Raw genomic sequence first — 22,211 nt, forward strand, 5'->3', positions numbered from 1 at the left:
CCATTCCTAACATCCATACACACCAAAGAAATTTTCTGTTTTATCTGCTTGTATGGCTTTATCTTTATTTTTAAATAATTTCACTGGGTACCTTTAAGCCTATTAATTTCACCTGGCATGAGACTTTGGTTTTTTTTTTTATTTTTTAATATTGAAGACTCAGTTGGCAACCCACTCCAGTATTCTTGCTTGGAAAATTCCATGGACAGAGGAGCCTGGTGGGCTACAGTCCATGGGGTCGCAAAGAGTTGGACATGACTGAGCGACTTCAGTTTCAGTTCTTTCTCTACTCCAGGGAAGATTTATCCTATCGACGTTTGCTATGTCTGCTGTGTGGAACTTTTTCTTCTCTCCTTTTTTTTAAGCAGCTGATTATCAATTTATTTAAAAGGTTGATTTAGACATTGGCAATGGCGGCTTCCACCTTGACTTCTGGCTCAATCTTGATGGAAGGGATCTGCTTGATAATCTCAGAAGGACTGTGTGGGCCCAAGAGTCACTTGTGGATCCTCGTCTGGAATCAATTCCAAGTCTTAGAACCGTCACCACAAGGAGTTTTCCTTGTAGTTATTCTCAGAGTCTTGGGAGGCATCCAAACAGGTCCTTTTACTTTGAGATTCTTTTCCTTCATGCCTCTGATCAGGTCAGCACATACCTTCTTCAGAGACTTCACATTGAAGCTGGTGAGGGTGATGCTACAGGAATTGAGAAATGGGCTTCCTGGTGGCTCAGTGGTAAAGAGTCCACCCACAATGCAGGAGATGTGAGTTCGATCTCTGGGTTGGGAAGATCCCCTGAAGAAGGGGATGGCAACCCTTTTCAGCATTCTTGCCAGGGAAATCCCATGAACAGAGGAGCCTAGTGGGCTCATGGAGTCCATGGAGTCACTAAGAGTCGGACAAAGCTGAGCATGCACGCTTGGTGTGTTTATTTGAATTCCTCTTGACATTATATGTTTCATTATTGAAGAAAAGTACATCTTTCATTTTTTCCGTGAACTTTTGGTAAAGAATCCGCCTGCAATGCAGGAGACCCCAGTTCAATTCCTGGGTTGGGAAGATCCTCTGGAGAAGGGATAGGCTACCCACTCTAGTATTGTTGGGCTTCCCTTGTGGCTCAGTTGGTAAAGAATCCGCCTGCAATGAGGGAGACCTGGGTTTGATCCCTGGGTTGGGAAGATCCCCTGGAGAAGAGAAAAGCTACCCACTCCAGTATTCTGGCCTGGAGAATCCCATGGACTGTGTAGTCGATGGGGTCACAAAGAGTTGGATTCGATATGCACTTTTACTTTTACACTTTTACTTTTGAAATTCTGGCCTGTGTTATGAAGCTAGTGCTTTCCTGATGCATTGGCCAACCCTACAATTTTTTAAGAAGCAGAATAATAGAATAAACTGCGTGTGTGATTTACATGAAATCCACCTTATCAGACATCATATCCACATTACAGGGCATGTTTGGTGTCATTTTACTGGTAGAGTCTTACTTGGGGAGGTCCCCCTGGGGGGGCGGTTAGTCCATATCCGGTGCTATCATTTTTTTGACTCCATTTTCCTACTCCTCAGTGAGAATTTCACTAATTTAGAGAACTGCGCTCAGAGAAAGCAAAAAGATGGCCCTAGACTTGAAACTCATGCTTGACAACATTATACTCCACAGCCCTCCAAGTGGTGGACTGTCTCTTTCATGTGGATACCAAATATCTCATTTAAACATCTCACTTCTGATCCAGAGAAAGTAATATCCAAGAGATGACCTTGGCTAGGCTTTAAGACCATAAGAGTTACGTATTATGCTTACGTCATGTTCCGTTGTGTCGTGTCACAGTTTGGGAGTTACACGATCATGTATTCCAGGATGTATGTGAAACTCCGACCCCTAAGTGTTGGGGTTTTGGGGAATCAGCCCATCACCTTTAACTTCTGAAGCTTGGTAAACCATTTACAAACTCACTTCTCCTCAAGTGAAGTCGTTCTTTCTTCTCCATTCCAAGAGACAGAAGCCGCAGACGTCTCCTGGCTGCCCTCGTGGTTGGTTGGGAGCAAGTGTGTAGCCAAGCCCCAGAGCAGATGTGTCCAGATGCTTTTGGGCAGCACAAACCTTTCCCCAGAGGGAGCCTGTTAGGAAGGACCCTGAAGATACACATCTGAAGGAGCAGCACTCTTCCCACAGCTGTGGGGAGGGGTCCTTGAGCCCCTCACCACCGGGAAGCCCTAAGCTCCACCTTTGAGACCACTTCTCTAAACTCGGCTTTTTAAACAACTGCTCTAGAGTTTCCAAGTGTGCAATGTCACAGGCGTGCAGCGTCCCCAGCCAGCCTCTCGTCTGGGGCGGACTTGGCCTTTCTTCTCTGGAGTACGTGGCAGACAGTCCAGTTGAGACCAAGGACCTGGGGCTGTAGGAAGTCAGTGTAATGTCCAGGAATGATTTCAAAGAATACAAAGCGAGAGGGAAAGAAAAAGACCCCCCAAGTTTTTCATCAGCATTTATTATGGTATTCTCAACTCTCTTTTCCTTTCATCTTCGATTTATCATTTATCCTCAGTTGATCAGTTTAATGCTGATAGTCTTACTGCTCCCAACTACCCCACAAAGTCCTACTCTGTGCTTTATATTGTCATAACTGTTTCTCTCTCTCTGCTAGTTTTCATCCCCTAAGACTTAAACACGATCATGCCCCTTGGGAGTTAACAGGTCAGCCTGTGACCCTCCCCTCCCCTGAAGCTACCCCCACCCACGTGCTCTTGTGGATGGAGAGGTCTGTCCTATGGTCTCAGTCTCTCACCCCCACTTACTGAAATGTTATCACTAAGGTCATCAGTTATCTTTGTCTTATCCAGTCTCTAGAAACTTTTCCTGTTTATTAAATATGTTTTCAGGATTACATAAGGAATATATTTAATTTTGCCAAATATAAAAAGTGAAAGGATAAAGTTAAAGTCACTCAGTCCTACCCACACATATAGCAGTGGTTACCATCTTGGTGCATTTACTTCCATGTGCCTTATACACGTTACATGTAATGATTGTACACCCCCTTCTTCGATAGTTGCCCTTCCTGAAGGTGCATTGTGTATTGGCTCCTTTGTTGTTGCTGTTTAGTCACTCAGCGGTGTCAGACTCCACGACCCCATGGACTGCAGCACACCAGGCTTCCCTGTCCTTCACTATCTCCTAGAGTTTGCTCAAACTCATGTCCTTTGAATCGGTGATGCTATCCAACCTTCTCATCCTCTGTCATCCCCTTCTCCTGCCTTCATCTTTATAGGGAAGCTGAGAGGGTGAAAGACCCACTAAAGGTCACAGGGTGAGTGGTTGAACCCAAGCTGTCTCTCTAAGGTCAGAGCTCCTGACCACTGGGATTTCTTGCCTCCTGCTTTTCTTCTGCTCACAATAAATCTTATTAATTTTCCATGTCATTAAAATACACCTCATTCATGGTACCATCTTCTTACTCCTTCCGCATGTAATGTTCTCCTATTGTTGGAACTTTAGGTCATTTCTAATTTTTTCTATGAAATGAAAATCTAAGTATACCCTTTAATGTCTTTCTGATGACTTCTTTTATCTAGAATTCTCCAAAGCCCCAAGGAAAATATTTGAACTTTTGCTACATTGTTGCCACACTGGTTTGCAGGCTGGAAAATGATTTTTACCTCCCCAGGTCCCCCAGCCATATGAGAGAGTTTGCACTAAGCTCTTTTCAACATCAAATGCTGTCATCTGAGACTGTCTCCCCTGGATGCTTCCTTGTCACTGGAGGTTTGTTGTTTTTATTCCTAGGAAGGCATAGCATATGTTTGTGTTTATTAGTGACTTGTGTTTCCTTGTTTGATGGCTTTGGATCTTTCACCCATTTTTCTACAGGATTTTATACTGTTCGACCTAGTGGTATGACTTTATGACTTTTCCTTAGTATTTGATGCATTAACTGGTTTCTCCCTGGTGTGGCTTTCACTTTCTCCTCCTCGTGGTTGTCATTTTGCTTTTCCAGTTCACCTCCTTTCCGGGGTGGACGACCTTCTTTCCAAGGATCCTGGGGGTCCCTGTAGACCCTTTCCTCTCCTCTCCAGACCTCCCTAGAAGCCCTTGGTCCTTGACCCTATGTCCCTTCTCCTAATACCCCTTTCACACCCAAGCCTTAACTCCCAACTGTGTTTAGGAGATGGATAAATGGTATACCTGGCATGTGAGGCAGTGTGAAGGTCGGCCAGACTCATAATTAGTCAACTAGAATATCAGCTGACCTCAGAAAACCGATTAGAAACTAACATGGAATAAAGGCCCCTGAAATGTCAGAACAGGACTGCTTCCTGCTCTTTTTACACAGCCTTCCCATTTCTTATTTGAACTGTGATTAAAAGGCAAAAATAGACATTTTCCGCTGCAATGAAATCAGCAGTTTTTTCCTTGCGAGCAAATGAATCACTTGCTGACCGTTGGTGCCCTACTTAGAAGCCATTTGCTGCTGTATGGGAATCGCAGTAAATCCCTGGCAGGATTGATTTGTGGTTTTACAATAATGTATGTAAAGTACCAATTAATACTCCGAGTCTCTCTGTGAAACGCCTAGAGAGAGAAGTAAAAGAAGCGCTTGTTCTTTTAAACAGCCTGGCCTGAGGGTTCTCAGCGGGCTTTAAAGAGGCCTCCCATCTCTGTGGCATGGGAGGGTTCTGAGGCTGGTACAGGCGATCTGGGAGGAGGAGCCAGGCTGAGAGGTCAGGAGCTGAGTGGCTGAGCCGTGGATCTCAGCCTTTCCACATGCAGGGGTTGTGGAAGGTGAGGTGGAAGTAATCTGCAAACTAAAGGAGGATTTGGGGGTGAGGGGGAGTGTTATATAATTGCTTATGTATTCCGTCAGTCTTGGTATTAATACATTCTGCTTTGGGCTCTGTGCCAGGCTCTGGGAATACAGTTGTTCAGTTGCTCAGTCGTGTACGACTCTGTGAGCCGATGGACTGCAGCATGCCAGACTCTTCTGTCCTCCAGTAACTCCTGGAGTTTGCCCAAATTCATGTCCATTGAGTGGGTGACGCTGTTTAACCATCTCATCCTCTGTCGCCCCATTCTCCTGCCTTCAATCTTTCCCAGCATCAAGGTCTTTTCCAATGAGTGGGATCTTCGCATCCAGTGGCCAAAGTACTGGAGCTTCAGCTTCAGCATCAGTCCTTCCAATGAATATTCAGGGTTGATCTCCTTTAGGATGCACTGGTTTGATCTCCTTGCTGAACAGATAGATCTGGTTTTAGTCTTAAGTAGACAGTCTTAAGTAGACAGTAGACAGGGGGCCAAACAGATCATGAAACCTATCAGGGTACTCATGTCTTGGTGGAGAGTAGGCGGTGCTTCCAGAATAGGCCACCGGGGGGTCTGTGCCAGCCTGGGCATCATTGGTACCTCCCTGAAGAGATGGTGCATAAGGTCGAGAGGATGAGCAGGAGATAACCAGCTGGGTGTTGGGGGAGTTGGGGAAGTGGGCTGCAAACAGACTGTGGGACCCACATGGCAAAGTCGGGGCCCAGTGAGGAGCCTGGCCCAGAAGGAGAGGGAGGTGAGTGAGGTCAGGCTGAGGTACCTGGGTCTGGGGGGCAGCTGTGGGCCACTGGAAGAGCTAGAGAGGGGTGAAGGGGTGGGAGTACCCCTTGGATGTGGTGATGACAGAGGCGAGGGTGGTGGGGGGAGAGGTCACGGGCAGCTGGGGGAGCTTGGTCCCAGGAGCAGACAGAGGATCGGGGTGGGGGCAGACGGGAGTGTAGGAGAAGGATGATGCCATTGTTCTAGGAATCCCATGTTTGCTGTGTCTGCTCGACCACCCAGGGATATGGTGCAGCTGTTGGTGGATAAAGGTCTGAGATAACGTTCGGGAGACAAGAGGGACAGGTTGCTCCTGAAGCTGGGATGGGAGACTCAGATCCCCAGAAGAGCAGGGGACATCCTGGGGGCATCTCCATGGCAACCGAGGCGTCTATGATAGCCCCAGCTCATGGCCTGCTCCTGGAGCCTGGGAGGAAGTTGTCAGGGTCCCCTGGGTCCTGTGTGCCGGCTCCAGGTGTCAGGGTGACTGGGAGCTCACTGGTCTTCGGGCCCCACTGCCCTGTCGATCAAAGTTCTCCTCCCCCTTCTTGTGACTGGATCAGGGCAGGAGTCCTCTCTCCTGCCTGCCAACTGGTCTTCTAGCTGCAAGCCGCTGGTTACAGTTCTCTCCAAATCCATCAACGTGAAAGGAGCCATCCTTCACCGCTTGTGTGGTGGTCAGGGATGCTGGATCCCACCCCCCAGACAAGAGGGTGCACCCGGAGGGGCCCTGCCCAGGCGTGAGGGGCCAGGGAAAGCGTAGGGAGGGACTGAACTCAGGCTGGGTCCCGGAGGAGAGATGAAGTGAGGAGGGCAGAGGCCGGGGGACAATTACCTCGTGAGGGGGCCCGGGGTGGGCGCGGGTAGGGACGGGGCTCTGGGGCAGCAGTCGGCGAGAGGGGAGGGGCTCGGGGAGGGCACTGCGGTAAAGCCTTCAGTGAAGCCTGTCCACGTTGGTGACCCCATCTTCCCCCCTCCCCTCTGTCCACAGGAGAGATGTCGTTCAAGGGCGCACGGCTCAGCATGAGGAACAGAAGGAACGGCACGCCGGACAGCACGCGGACCCTGTATTCCAGCAATTCCCGGAGCACCGACGTGTCCTACGCGGAGAGCGTGAGTTAGCCGGGCCGCCTCCAACACGCAGTTAAGGTTCCTTGGGGACGTACTCCTCCTTTCTGGTGAAGAATCCGCCGGCAGTGCAGGAGACCTGGGTTCGATCCCTGGTTTGGAAAGATCCCCTGGAGAAGGGAAAGGCTACCCACTCCAGTATTCTGGCCTGGAGAATTCCATGGGCTTGTCTATGGGATCGCAAAGAGTCGGACACAACTGAGTGACTTTCACCTCACTCCTTTAAGAAGATCATGTCTCATCGCATTCATGTCTGTGTTTTCTTTTCTGTGTTGTTTGTCAAGCATTCCTGTTTTAAAGATTGTAACTGTAACCTTACGTTGTTAAAGAATGCATTTGTTTTGGGCCTTTAAAAAATAGATTTTATTGAGGTGTAGTTGATTGACAATGTGTTAATTTTTTCTGTACAGCAGAGTGATTCACTTAACACACACACACATATATGCATCTTCTTCTTCATATTCTTTTTCATTATGGTTTATTACGGGATATTGCATATAACTCTCTGTACTGTACAATAAGACCTTGTTATTTATTCATTCAAGAGTGCACCTATTAGCTGACTTATATCACATTTTCAATACTGCACTTTAAAAAAATATTTAGTTTTAATTGAATGATAATTGTTTTACAATATTGTGTTGGTTTCTGCCATACATCAGCATGAATTAGCCATAGATAGACACATTCTCTCCCTCTTGAACTTCCCTCCCACCTCCCACCGGATCCTCCCCCTTTAGGTTGTCACAGAGCACCAGTTTGAGCTCCGTGAGTCACACAACAAATTCCCACTGGCTATTTTATATATGGTATCTATTTTACATATTTTACACATTGTAGTGAAATACCATGCTCTGAATATTTGTTTTTATGATTTAATGCTTGGTGTTCTTGCTTCCAGCCCTGTGGGTTCACCTTAGAAGTGAGTTTTGAAGTCCTTTATTTAATTCCGTGGCTGGTGGCTCATTCTGCGTCTGCATTTGTTCTGGTGTAGCTTCTAGCCCTTCTCCTTGGTGCCTGTCTCACCTCTCGCCATTCTGTGTCCCTGCACACAGAGTTGCTTGCTTTGGATTTGGGGCGGGGAGGGGTGAGTGGGCAGAAGGCTCCTCTGTTTATCTGTGTGAAGTAGACTTAAAACTAGTGAAGAGCTAGAAAAAATGATGAGGATGAAAGGACATCACAGGGCTTTGAAACTTTTTCATTCAGAGGATATGAGATTTATTTTTGCTTTCTACATTTTTTTTTATTAATATTGGTAGAAAAGAACCTACAAACATAAATTACCAGCCTAAGGAAAAACAATACAACTAACACTCTTGCATCCATCACCAGCACTTTTCAGGAGACTCCCATGTGCCCCCCATGTCAAAGCCCTCCATGCTGTCCTGAATTTTGTGTTCCCCATTCCTTGCTTTTATTCATAAGCTTATGGTTTGAATATATGTGCGCAAACAGTGGATGGTTTCATTTTGTCTGTTATGACATTTGTGGAATCCCACAATCACTACTCCTTTGTGGATTCAGTTTCTTGCTAGCTGACCTGTGTTTGTGGTTCCTCCGAGTGGCCAGGTGTAGTGGCGTTGATTCCATCCTGCTGGACTGGGCTTCCTCACGCGCTCCTTTGTCCAGCCTAAGGGGGATGAACATTTGGGTTTCTGATTTTGCTATTAGGAGCAAGGCCATTCTGAACCTTCCTAGATGTGTGAGGTGGTCCCTGGAGAAGGTTCTCTGGGCTGAGGCTGCTGGGTGAAGATGAACACCTCTCCCTAATGGGAATTGGGGTTAAGACACAGGATTTATGGTGAAATATCATTTAAAGGGCCAGGTAAAGGGGGCATGTGGTTCCTATTCTCTGATGTCTCAGAACGTACAGTAGTGGGCACCAGATGGCTAGGGGAGGCTGCTGAAGGCACGGTGGACCTTTCTCCAGGACAGGGACAGTCCCTTCCCTTTTTGTAATGGCCTCGCTGTGGGGGATGAGGAGTCAGGCTTGGCTTTGGTGCAAAGACAGGAGGAAAATGCACAGGACATTGTCTGAGAACTGTGGGTGCCCAGTGACTTGACGGAAGTGGGTTTGGACTGCCAGCCCCACCTCCACGGGGCAAGACAGTCCCCTAAAGCTGCCAGCCTTGTGCCAGGCATCTGAGCGTGCAGGGCATTCCCAGGACACAGGGACTATTTTGACGGGACAGCGGTGGCCAGTTTCCCAGAGCTGTGCCAATTTGCTCACCACCCACAGTGTGTCTGAGGCCTCCTGCCGGGCCCTTCCCAGGCCTTTGGATCCAATGCTCTCTTAATTTTTCCAGCCTGGTGCGTGTGTCATGGGATGTCATTGTGGTTTCCCTTCACGTTTGCCTCATTCCCGAGGAGGCTGAGCTCCTCACACATTTATGGCTTCTGTATCCTCTTTTATTTAATGCCTGTTCACGTCTCCTGCCGTTTTCTCCTGCCGTTGTCTGTCTTATTCTTGGTGTCCCATCATCTTTTATATATTCTATTTACCAAGCCTGTGGTGATCAATACATGTTGCAAATATCTTTTCCCACTCTGAGGAGTATATGTATTTTCAAAGTAGTTTTCAATCTTTGCCAATTGGTTTGCTTCTGTCACCTAAAGGGAAGTTTTCCATCACGTGTCAGAATTAGGTCCTGGATATGCCTGACCACCTGCCCGTGGGGGGACAAATGCAAGTCTGAAAAGAGCATTTGCACTTTATCATCTTTGGAAAAGCAAGCATTAGAGGAATGGGAATCTGCAGTAATACATTATTTATGCTAAGCTACCAACAGATCCTTATTTTTCCCCAGTTGCCTTAGAGTTGAAAAAACATACTTTGTGTGTGTGACATCTGTTACAAGATCATGCCAAGCAACTGTTAGAAAAATTTACATTTAGTTATAAAAATTTAAACATCTGCCTCTTTTTTAAAGGTCTGTGTACTCTAAAGGCGTGACAGGATGCTGGGTGCTACTGATCTGCAGTGAATCCTTAAACTCTTTGAAATAAGTTTAGTTCACTCATGAAGAGCAGCAGGGGTTAAGAGCAAATTAGTGATGTGCTGTTCCCATGTTCTCTCTCCAAAGGACTTGGTGAATTTCATTGAAGCAAATTTTAAGAAACGGGAGTGTGTCTTCTTCACCAAAGATTCCAAGGCCACGTAAGTACCTCTTTTGCCTCCGATTTTGCTAGTATGTTCAAAGATAAATTATTAACAACCATGACAGCAGACTAGTTCATTATTCAGGTTATTTGCATCTTGCAGTTCTCAGAAATGGTGTGCGAGCAGGAAGAATTTGGCAAGCAGCTTGTCCCTAGAGAGGTATCATTTCATATTTTAAGCTTTGGCAGGAGTGGGTGAAGGTTCCAAGACAGGCTGTCACTCTCTTGGTGTTCCCATGAGCCTGGGAGCCCACCCAGGTGGCCGTGGCAATGAACCTTGTTATTTCATAGCTGTTGGCAGGCAACGGCAGGCATGCGCACACGTGGCAATCTGACCCGCTCCTCTGTCTGGCTGTTGACTGTGGCTTCTCTTGTCTGATTGGGTGTTCATCTATGCTGAGTCTCCCATGTTTTGGAACATCCAGGTTGAGTCACAAAAGCCTTGGGGAGCAACCCCAGGGGGGTCCTCGGTGAATGTTACCTAAAGGGCCAGTGATAAGTGGACTGACTGATGATGTTTCCCACGGAAGGTGCCCTGGGCTCTAATGAAGAGATTTTAGTCCTCCCTTTCTCTCATATGTTCCTCTCTGCTCCCTCTCTTTTGCCTACTGGTGATAGGAGACAGTCTAGCTATTGATTCTATAAATTGGAGTATAGTCGATTTATAATGTTGCATTCTTCTGCTCCCTCTCTGCTCCCTCTCTTTTGCCTACTGGTGATAGGAGACAGTCTAGCTATTGATTCTATAAATTGGAGTATAGTCGATTTATAATGTTGCATTCTTCTCTGCTGTATAGCAAAGTGATCCAGTTATACACACATATATATTCTTTTTTAAAATATTCTTTTCCATTATGGTTTATCATTTATTGCTGTTGTTTAGTCGCTAAGTCATGTCTAACTCTTTTGCGACCCCATGGACTGTAGCCTGCCAGGCTCCTCTGTCCATGGGATTTTCCAGGCAAGAATACTGGAGTGAGTTGCCATTTCCTTCTCCTGGGGATCTCCTCGGCCCAGGGATCGAACCTGCATCTCCTGCATTGCAGGCCAGTTCTTAATCATCTGAGTCACAAGGGAAGCCCAGCAATGTGACCCTGGGTAAAGCAGTGAGTCTTTCCAGGTCTCACTTGACTTGTCAGTCAAATGATAAAAGCTACCTTGCAGGGCAGTTGTAGAATTCATGATCAAGTATGTAAAGTTCCCTGATACAGTCAATGCTCAATAAATATTTGTTGAATGAATGAATGAATCCAAATGGTATTTTGTACCAGTCAAACAAATTAACACAAAATCTTTCAGGGAAATGTGGGGGATAGATAGCTGACTCACAGAGTTTATACTCTGTCAAAATGCTTCATAACGACTAAGTTTATACCAACGATAAAATAGAAATCTCTTATTTTTTCTGATGTTCATTTTCTAATTTATACAAAGAAAGAAAGCACATTGACTGAGAACTTTCTATGGCAGGAATTTTATGAAACATCCCACTGAATCCTTACTACAACTCAGAATGTATACTTTGCTGGATTTCTAGGATAAGAGAATTCAGTTCAAAAGATAATAATTAGTTTAAGTTCATGCAGTGAACAGGCAGCCAAGCCAAGGTTGGATCTAAGGCTGATTATAACACTCCTGATCTGCCTCTGGTCAACAGAGAGTCAGTGTTTAAACACAAACTATGGCAGCAACTAAACAATCAGTGAATAGCTAGACTATTATATATAGAAAGGACAAACAACAAAGTCCTATTGTATAGCACCGGGAACTATATTCAACATCCAGTGATAAACCGTGTGCTTCCCTGGGGTCTCAGGGGTGAAGAACCTGCCTGCAAGGCAGCAGACTAACACTTTCACTTTCATATTGCTGGTAGGAGAGAAATGAAGGATTGAACTCAGTTTTCTGATTCTTCTTTGTGCATTCTTTTTTAATGTTTTAATTGGGAGAAAATTGCTTTACAATGTGATGGTTTCTGTCATACAGCAATGCAAATCACCATGATTATACATATATCACCTCCTTCTTGAGCCTCCCTCCCCTGCCCCCAGACCACCCCTCTGGATCAGCACTATTTATAATAGCTAGGACATGGAAGCAACCATGTGTACGTTCTTTTCAGGCCCAGCTCCTTCCCCTTCTAAGAACGACCCTGCCTTAGGCTGACTTTATTCATCAGTACCTTGTCATTTGCAGATATCCAATCTAATTGGCTTAAATGAGTGGTGGTTGTAATGGGAACTTGTGGCTGGAAAGCACAGCCAGATCCAGGGCTTAGTGTCACCAAGACCCCGCCTCTTTTTATCTGTGGGTCTGTCCTTCTCTGGGTGGGAAGGCTCCTCCTTTGTAATGGCAAAATGGACACCACAACTCTGGCTGATACCAGTTCAGCTTACCAGTGAGGGGAAAGAGGGCCTCATTCCTAGCAATTCTACCCAAAGTCCTGGACCCTTGATCTTGGAGTTCATGGCTCTTATTGGCCTGGCATGGGCCATGGACCCACTCTAATCCTTGGGAAGGTGATGAAATATGTAGTTGGCCAGTCTTGGATCATTGGAAGGACTGATGTTGAAGCTGAAACTCCAATACTCTGGCCACCTGATGTGAAGAACGGACTCATTGGAAAAAGACCCCAATGCTGGGAAAGATTGAAGGTGGGAGGAGTAGGGGACAACAGAGGATGAGATGGTTGGATGGCGTCACTGATTCAATGGACATGAGCTTGAGTAAACTCCGGGAGTTGGTGATGGATAGGGAAGCCTGGTGTGTTGCAGTCCTTGGGATCGCAAAGAGTCAGACACGACTGAGTGACTGAACTGACTGACTGGGTGTTGTGTCCATATGGATCTGGTGTGGGAAGGAGGGGTCCTCAAAGGAAAGTCAGGGTGTTTCTACTAGCTGCAGCAGAAGTGGATGGAGGATAGGGAAATCTACAACTACCCACCTGATGGTGTCTGATTGCAGCTCAGGTCTGACCCCAAACGAAGGGACTTGCCTTCGAAGTGAGTAGCCCTCCCCCTCCACAATGCCAGCTGAGGACAGGAACACCTTGGGGTCTCCCAGTGCCTATCTCAGAGGAGACCCAAGGTTGTAGACCAGAGTCAAGACTCCATAAGCTTTTTAACTTCTCATATTTATTATTTTCATCTATCAGCCGTGGGGATGCTCTGTGTAATCTAAATTACTCATCGGACAAAGGACTCAAAGGAAGTGACTGGTAATAGTAATAGTGTAATTTTGCTGCTGCTTGGCACACCAGCTGACGTAAACTACTCCAAACCTCCCCCAGAGTTGTCCCATATGTGCTAAGCCCAGAACACTCATGTTTTTCTTCTTTAACCCCTTTCGGATGTCTGTTTCTTGTGTGGTCACTGGAGAGTGATGCCTGACTATGGCCCCTGTTGCTGAGGCTACCCTCTGACACTGCTGCCCAAGTTAGGGGTTGCCTCCTGGCACTCTCGAGGCTGTATGTTCCTGGATCTGGGTTTGTTCTCTGCAGTCCTCACTGCCTCAGCCATCCTGGGTTCTAGGTAGAGACAGGAAGAACTTTGCTTTTGCTCTAATGGGCTCTGTGTGATGGAACTTTCTACTATAACGGGGATATTCTTTATCTGCATCATCCCATGTGAGTATTTGAAATTGGCTAGTGCAACCAAGGAGCTGAATTTTCACATTAAATTAAATGATAGCCACACATGGCTAGCAGCTACTATATTAACAGTGTAGTTCCGTAGGATTCAGACTTGTCCCAAGGGGCAGAACTAGCATCCTGACTCTCTCCTAATCCTCTTCATCCCCCTTCTCTGTCACGTCTATGCCTCCTCCAAGTATCTGTGCTCCTAATGCCTTCTTGGCATTCTTCCCGCCTCCTCTCCATTTGTAGACCAATTTATGTACATTGGTGCTTACAGGGCTACCAACCCAATCATCAAGATGGAGCCAGACAAGCTTCTCATTCAGGGTCACCCAAAACACACCCCTACTCTTGGAAAGGAAAAGAGTTCGAGAGTCACTCTTCAGTTGTAACAAAGACAGTTGGGACAGGAACTTCCCTCCCCAATCCTGCAATGAACTTGGGTGGGTGTGGAAGGACCCCAAAGGACAGTGGGACAGAAACAGCTAAAGAAAGACGGGAGGAAGCCAACTTGAACCACAATGGTGGGGAGGATCCTGACACCACCGGAGCAACCTCAGCTCAGGAAGTGCCCCCGGGCTTAGTCGGAGAAAAGACTAAAACAATTGTAATCAATTCCAGTTGACTTTTTTTTTTTTCCCCCTTGGCCAGACTGAGTGATGCCCAAGAGAACTGTTCCAAAAAAAAAAAAAGAAAAGAGGCAAGGTTACTGGTGGAGGAGTGATTTTGGATTCTAGGTTCTAGCTCAATTTTTATAACTCTAGAAAATATTGAATGTTTTGATATCAATACAGATAATTTCTATACCCTATAGTAATTAAGATCTGGGCTTCACTGGTGGCTCAGTGGTAAAGAATCCACCTGCAGTGCAGGGGACATGGGTTTGATCCCTGGGTCGGGAAGATCCCCAGGAGCAGGGAATGGCAACCCACTCCAGTCCTGTTGCCTGGGAAATCCCATGGACAGAGGAGCCTGGTGGGCTTCAGTCCATGGGGTTGCAAGAGTTGGATGTTACTGAGTGACTGAACACACCTACACACACACACACACACATACACAGTGTTAATAATTAAGACTTTTAGTTACAAGGACCCTGAGTTATTTTAACCTAAATGAAGAAATTTACTCTAAAGAAACGGAAGTGTCCTGCAGAACCTGAGAGAGAAGTGACTGGGAGTCTAGAATAGTTAGGGCTATGGCCAGAGCATGTGAAGGCTCAAGAAGTCTTCTCTGTTGTTTTTTATTCCCTGCATTCCTGCTTTCTTCTTTCTCAGTGGAGACGCAAGTGCAGTGTATTGCCTGAATCTTCCATGTCACAGGGATAAAACATCAAGATAGTTTTTAAACAACCGAGATGATGAAAACAGTCTGGAAATTAGATGTGATGCTAAAATCTCTTTTTGTGTTGATTTAAGCTAATCATGTGTAGTCTAAGAAACGTGATGAAACATTTAAGTAGATTTAATGAAATCTGTTCCTTCCTGTCAATATCCTCCTACTCAGGGAAAATGTGTGCAAGTGTGGCTATGCCCAGAACCAACACATAGAAGGCACCCAGATCAACCAAAATGAGAAATGGAATTACAAGAAACATACAAAGGAATTTCCCACTGATGCGTTTGGAGATATTCAGTTTGAGACTCAGGGGAAGAAAGGGAAGGTAAGCAATGGTTTTTCTACTTGAACTAGCTAATCCATATGCTAACACGGTAGGTTACTGAAGTACCTTGAGGTACTTCAAATTGTCTGATAGTATGTATGAAAGCAGAAGAGATGGCTTGTCAACCCAAACATGACTGCAGAAAAAGATTGTAAAAAAATCAAAAGCTATGATTAGATTATGTGCCATGGCAACACTCCACAGGTGAACTTGTTAAGGCAGTAGTGAGTAGCGGGAAAAGCAGAAAGAGGAGTTCCATCTGTAAGGTGTTGGTAACACCAAGGTTGCGGGTTCAGTTCCCATATGGGCCACCAAATGTTACGGCTGTCCGGGCGTGGGCTGGAAAAGAATTTCCAGACACAGAGTATTTTAGAAGAAAGGATTCATTGAGAACAAAGGACAGAGATAGTGAGAGGTGCTGCTAAGACATTAGGTCGGCTTTCTGACAGAGCAGGGAGAGATGACCGCCAAAGGGAGGATAGAGCGGGAGATGCTATTAGAACGACAGGCCGATCCTGAGGTGTTTTCAAGGGAGAGCTGATGCTTTTGTGGACTTACAGCCAATTTTTATAGACTCAGGACAAAGAAAATTCCTAAGGGAAGGGTTGGCGTTAAGTCATTGATTCTCTATGGTGCATGTGTTACTGAATATAGAGATGGGAGCTGGCTGGTTAGGGACAGGATGGCTCTTGACAAACAAGATGGCCTTTGACAATGGTTGTCATGGAGCTTGGCTCATTCTGGAAATATTGGCCTGTGACCCCAGCATGGAGCTCCACAAGGATGGCTGGCTTGTCACCCAGTATCCTTTCTCCAGGCACAGAGCAGGCTCATGTGATATCCTCGTTGACCCTCGCTGCTACAAAATGCCTGACAAATGCATTTATGAGTGGTCTGGTTTAGTTTGGCATATGACAATCTTGAGAGTAAACATGGCCTTGAATAAGGTGATATTTTCCTTTGCATACCCACACTGCAGGTTCTTACACAGCATTTTACAAAGCTGTTTAATGGATTGTGTCGAATGGAAACAAAAAGGATAATGTGAGAGTTGTGAGTTAAGTTTTATTGGGGGCAAATGAGGACTATAGCCAAGGAGACAGCATCTCAGATAGCTGAGAAGCTGCTCCAAAGAGGTAGGGGGGCAAGGTCAGTGTTACATATGATTTTAGTGAAGGGGGTATGTGTAGTCAAACATCCACTTTGGTAGACGCTTGCTGCTAGTCACGAGGAGCAGGTGTCTCCATGAATGATTTTAGTGTTTTTGTAGATATGAGAAGATGCAAGAATTTGGGCTCATATAATATCCTGAAAATAACTATCTGAAGCCCTGTTCTGTGGGTTTTCCCCAGAGCACAGAGTTTCATTCTTGATCTCCACCCTGAACTCATTTCAGGATGTGTCAAAGGTCAGTGACTACAGTGATTGCTTGCATCCTTGTAAAGGCAGCTCCCTGGTGCTCTCACCGCCGCAGCCTGGGTTTGATTCCCGATCAGGGAAGCCTTTCTTCTTCCTTTCCCTCTGCCACCTAGGGACCTCCCTGGTGCAACATACCACCCTTTATGGCTTCCCTGGTGGCTCAGAGAGTAAAGAATCTGCCTGCAATGCAGGAGACCTGGGTTTGATCCCTGGGTTAGGAAGATCCTCTGGAGAAGGGAATGGCAACCCACTCCAATATTCTTGCCTGGAGAGTTCCAAGAACAAAGGAGCCTGGCGGGCTATAGTCCATGGGGTCACAAAGAGTTGGACACGACTGAGCGACTAATATTTTCCCTTTCAGAGGCAGATGGCAGGTGCCCGTTTCCAGTTGGCCATTATTAACAGTTTCCTTAAATTCTCCTCTGTCCACTCTGTGTCTTCCCAAGGCCTCTGTCCCGGGATGGGCCACCACTGTCTTGCCTCCCCGCCTGTCTTGGCTCACAGTCTATAGTCAGCACTCCTGCTGGAGGGCTCCCTAAAATGTAAATCCCCTCTGGCTTCTACTCTGCTTAGAACACCTGACGGGTGCCCCACTGCCTTTAGGATGAAGTCTCCAGCTCTCTAGCTGGCTTGGGTGTCCCTGCAGGGGCACCCACGTCCCCTTCCACTGCCCCAAGGGGACCTTCCTCCCCTGCCATGCGCTCCCGTCCCTAAGGAACAGGTAGACGGGGCCGCGCCCCCGCCATCAGGAGAACGCCTGCGGACCCTGATGCTTCTGCCCTTCCCCACAGTATATCCGGCTGTCCTGCGACACGGACGCGGAGACGCTCTACGAGCTGCTGACCCAGCACTGGCACCTGAAAACGCCCAACCTGGTCATTTCTGTGACTGGCGGCGCCAAGAACTTCGCCCTGAAGCCGCGCATGCGCAAGATCTTCAGCCGCCTGATCTACATCGCGCAGTCGAAAGGTGCGCGGGTCCCCCGGTGGCCGAGGGGACCGTCCCCGGGCCGGGACGTGGCGCGCGCGGGTTTGTCTGTCCAGGCTGCGCCGCGTCTTCAGAGACTGAACGAAATTGTCCTCTGCCATTCATGCGCAAGACTGCAGATACTCTAGAGCTGTATGATTAATCCTGATCTTAGTTAGAAACAAGATCCTTTAATGAGGAAACAGATCCGGAACTCCGGGGGGTGGGGGGATTTCCTTATTCACAGATCAGGAAGTTGCATGTAGGTAGTTGCATGTTTCTCTTAACCTAACGTTTTCATTTAGTCGTTTTTACATAAAATACTCAGAGTATTCTGGCCAATCAAAAAAGAAAGTTTAATGTTTGCTCTTTCATTTGGGGACCAATAATATGCTTTGAAAAAAGTGACCGTGGCTGGCAGGTTGTGAGCACCGGGTGAGTGTCTGATGCGGATCAAAACACATAACCGTGGCTTTGTTATTTGATATATTTTGCTAATTTTTTTCTTTTGTGATTTTTTTGTTACGATAAGTTTTAAACCTACAGAAGAGTTGTAAGAATAATCCAGTGAATATCTATACAGCCTTTACTTAAATTCACTAGTTGTTAACAATTCCTCATGTTTGTCTTATCTCTCTCCGTAAATATTCACGTATTATGATTTTAAAAATCATTTGAGGGATTTCCCTGGTAGTCCAGTGGTTATTGTTGTTGTTCAGTTGCCCAGTTGCTCTTTGGTGATGCTATCTAACCATCTCATACAGTGGTTAGGACTCGGAATTTCCACTGTAGAGGGCACAGGTTCAATCTCTAGTCGGGGCATTAAGATCCCTCAAGCTGTGGGGTGCAAGAGCCAAAAAAAAAAAAAAAAAAAAATCCTGTGAGAGTAAATTTTAGGTATCATGACCTTTAGCCCTTACGCACACATGTTAGCACATGTCTCTGAAGAACATGGCTGTTTTCTTATGTAACTAGTATAACTTTCAAACTTAAGGAAGTTCACATTGACCAATACAGTTATCTAACAAAAGGTCCATGTTTTAATTTTGCTAATTATCCCAACAATGTCCTTCAGAGCAAAAAAAGAAGTTTCTTTTTCCTCTACCTGTATTCTAATTAATTTACTTTTTCATATCATATAAAACTGAAAATCTTTCTTTCCTCTGGAACTGTTCTTTAGTTTTTTTTTTTTGTTTTTTTTTTTTTGCCTTTCAGGACATTTTTGAAGACTGTAGGCAACTTTTTTTTTTTTTTGCAGTATCCCTTTCATTTGAGCTTGACTCATATTTCCTTGAGATTTAATTCTGTTTATCAAAGTCTAATAATTATTTTTTTAAAAAGAAATGCAAAAAAGCAAAATGGCTGTCTAAGGAGGCCTTACAAATAGCTGTGAAAAGATGAGAAGCAAAAAGCAAAGGAGAAAAGGAAAGATATACCCATTTGAATGCAGAGTTCCAAACAACAGCAAGGAGAGATAAGAAAGCCTTCTCAGTGATCAGTGCAAAGAAATAGAGGGAAATAATAGAATGGGAAAGACTAGAGATCTCTTCAAGAAAATTAGAGCTACCAAGGGAACATTTCATGCAAAGATGGGCTTAATAAAGGGCAGAAATGGTAGGGACCTAACAGAAGCAGAAGATATTAAGAAGAGGTGGCAAGAATACACAGAAGAACTGTACAAAAACGATCTTCATGACCCAGATAATCATGATGGTGTGATCACTCACACTCACATAGAGCCAGACATCCTGGAATGTGAAGTGAAGTGGGCCTTAGGAAGCATCACACGAACAAAGCTAGTGGAGGTGATGGAATTCCAGTTGAGCTATTTCAAATCCTGAAAGATGATGCTGTGAAAGTGCTGCACTCAATATGCCAGCAAATTTGGAAAACTCAGTAGTGGCCACAGGACTGGAAAAGGTCAGTTTTCATTCCAGTCCCAAAGAAAGGCAATCCCAAAGAATGTTCAAACTGCTGCACACACTAGTAAAGTAATGCTCAAAATTCTCCAAGCCAGGCTTCAGGAATATGTGAACTGTGAACTTCCAGATGTTCAAGCTGGTTTTAGAAAAGGCAGAGGAACCAGAGATCAAATTGCCAACATCCTCTGGATCATCGAAAAAGCAAGAGAGTTCCAGAAAGACATCTATTTCTGCTTTATTGACTATGCCAAAGCCTTTGACTGTGTGGATCACAACAAACTCTGGAAAATTCTTCAAGAGATGGGAATACCAGACCACCTGACCTGCCTCTTGAGAAACCTGCATGCAGGTCAAGAAGCAACAGTTAGAACTGGACATGGAACAATAGACTGGTTCCAAATAGGAAAAGGAGTATGTCAAGGCTGTATATTGTCACCCTGCTTATTTAACTTCCATGCAGAGTACATCATGAGAAACGCTGGGCTGGAGGAAGCACAAGCTGGAATCAAGATTGCCGGGAGAGATATCAATAACCTCAGATATGCAGATGATACCACCCTTATGGCAGATAGTGAAGAAGAACTAGAAAACCTCTTGATGAAAGTGAAGAGGAGAGTGAAAAAGTTGGCTTAAAGCTCAACATTCAGAAAACTAAGATCATGGCATCTGGTCCCATCACTTCATGGCAAATAGATGGGGAAACAGTGGAAACAGTGGCTGACTTTATTTTTGGGGGCTCTAAGATCACTGCAGATGGTGATTGCAGCCATGAAATTAAAAGATGCTTACTCCTTGGAAGGAAAATTATGACCAACCTAGATAGCATATTAAAAAACAGAGACATTACTTTGCTAACAAAGGTCCATCTAGTCAAGGCTATGGTTTTTCCAGTAGTCGTATATGGATGTGAGAGTTGGACTATAAAGAAAGCTGAGTGCAGAAGAATTGATGCTTTTGAACTGTGGTGTTGGAGAAGACTCTTGAGAGTCCCTTGGACTGGGAGGAGATCCAACCAGTCCCTCCTAAAGGAGATCAGTCCTGAGTGTTCATTGGAAGGACTGATGCTGAAGCTGAAACTCCAGTACTTTGGCCACCTGATGCGAAGAGCTGACTCATTTGAAAAGACCCTGATGCTGGGAAAGATTAAGGGCAGGAGGAGAAGGGGATGATAGAGGATGAGATGGTTGGATGGCATCACTCAATGTACATGGGTTTGGGTAAACTCTGGGAGTTGGTGATGGACAGAGAGGCCTGGCGTGCTGCAGTTCATGGGGTTGCAAAAAGTTGGACACGACTGAGCAACTGAACTGAGCTGAACTGAATGTTTATTTTATTAGTTTATCTAATGCTAAGATTTTAAAAGCTTAAAATTTTTTGTTCATCATGGATTTTTTTGGCATCGATTTTTATATTTATTTATTTATTGGCCATGTTGCATGGCATGCAGATCTTAGTTCCCCGCCTGACCAGGGATTGAACCCTTTCCCCCTGCCGTGAAAACTTGGAGACTTAACCACTGGACCACCAGGGAAGCCCTTTGAAAACATCTTTACTAAGAATATTAGTTGACAGAACTAAGGTAGCATGTCTCATTCTAGATATGCTTTTCCTTAAAATCAAAAAGAAACTGTGGTTTCTCCCCTTATTTATTCTTAATTTCTTGATCAGCCAGATGGGACCACAGTAGATACTTTGTTATGAAACCCAGCAGCTGCCTTCCTCACCACTAAATCTGAACAGACATAATGCATTCCTTCAGCAAATACTTCTTAAATGCCTGCCATGTGTCAGAAATTGTTTTAGGTACTGGGAATAAACAGAGTAGAAGAAAGCAGACAAAAGTCCCCAGGCTGGGATTCTTCTTAGATGAAGTGAATGGCCGGAGCTGGGGGTTCATTGTCTTCTTGTACTCCGGGTCAGCCACGTGGAGAGCAGCTTCGTCTCCCGTTGCCTCATTTGAAAGGGGAATTGACAACTGAAATCTGTCTGCAAGAAGGAGACTGGGCGCCAAGGGGTCTGGAATTCACATCTTGTGAGAACTGGCCAAAGGAATGGGATCTGAATGTTCTAGGGGCTACATCACATTTACCGTAAAATATTGGAAGGACTTTTATGTGGGAGATAACTAAAGTAGCTCCCTGTCGGGAAGGCAGTAACAAAATGGAGAATGGAGACAAAAATGAACAAAAGGGCTTTCTAACAGTTGGGGAAGGGGGCTGCCTCGGGACTCCTCAGAATTCAGGGAGACTGGTGGCCAAGCCTCAGGCTAGATTCCTGCCTGGGTGGCACTCTGGACTAGGCACATTTTCAACTTTAGATTCTATTATTATGTGAAATCATATTTTTTAGGTATTTTGTTTACTACAGTTTTGAAAACAAAACTGTGAAAAACTCTTGGCCTTGCAAAGATCATCAAATAAAAACCTTGAAACACCAGTGTGAAAGCTTGTGCAATTTAAAAGTTAAATCGTAGGCACCAGGGTCATGCTAGAAGACCCCATGGACTGTAGCCCTCTAGGCTCCTCTGTCCATGGGATTCTCCAGGCAAGAATACTGGAGTCGGTTGCCATTCTCTTCTCCAGGGGATCTTCCTGACCCAGGGATCAAACCCAGGTCTCCCACAATGCAGGCGGATTCTTTACCATCTGAGCCACCGGGGAAGCCCAAAGTTAAATCGTGGGCACCAGGGTCCTGCTAGGAAGATCACTCCAGATCCATGGGGGTGGGAGGTGTGGGAGCAGAGCGCTCC

The 22,211-nt window shown here is 45.5% G+C and overlaps 1 protein-coding gene across 1 annotated transcript in view; it reads left to right on the forward strand.

Moving 5' to 3' along the window:
* The first annotated feature begins 6,565 nt into the window (after window positions 1–6,565).
* The window catches only part of TRPM8 (transient receptor potential cation channel subfamily M member 8), an 89,109-nt gene continuing 73,463 nt past the window's right edge, over window positions 6,566–22,211 (forward strand). The window contains exons 1-4 of the mRNA XM_043462048.1: window positions 6,566–6,687; window positions 9,786–9,859; window positions 14,999–15,155; window positions 17,366–17,543. Coding sequence (XP_043317983.1) covers window positions 6,571–6,687; window positions 9,786–9,859; window positions 14,999–15,155; window positions 17,366–17,543 — 526 coding nt within the window. The 5' untranslated portion in view covers window positions 6,566–6,570. The remainder of the gene's footprint in view (window positions 6,688–9,785; window positions 9,860–14,998; window positions 15,156–17,365; window positions 17,544–22,211) is intronic.

This window comes from Cervus canadensis, chromosome 2, assembly GCF_019320065.1.
Source record: "Cervus canadensis isolate Bull #8, Minnesota chromosome 2, ASM1932006v1, whole genome shotgun sequence".
Taxonomy (NCBI): Eukaryota; Metazoa; Chordata; class Mammalia; order Artiodactyla; family Cervidae; genus Cervus; species Cervus canadensis.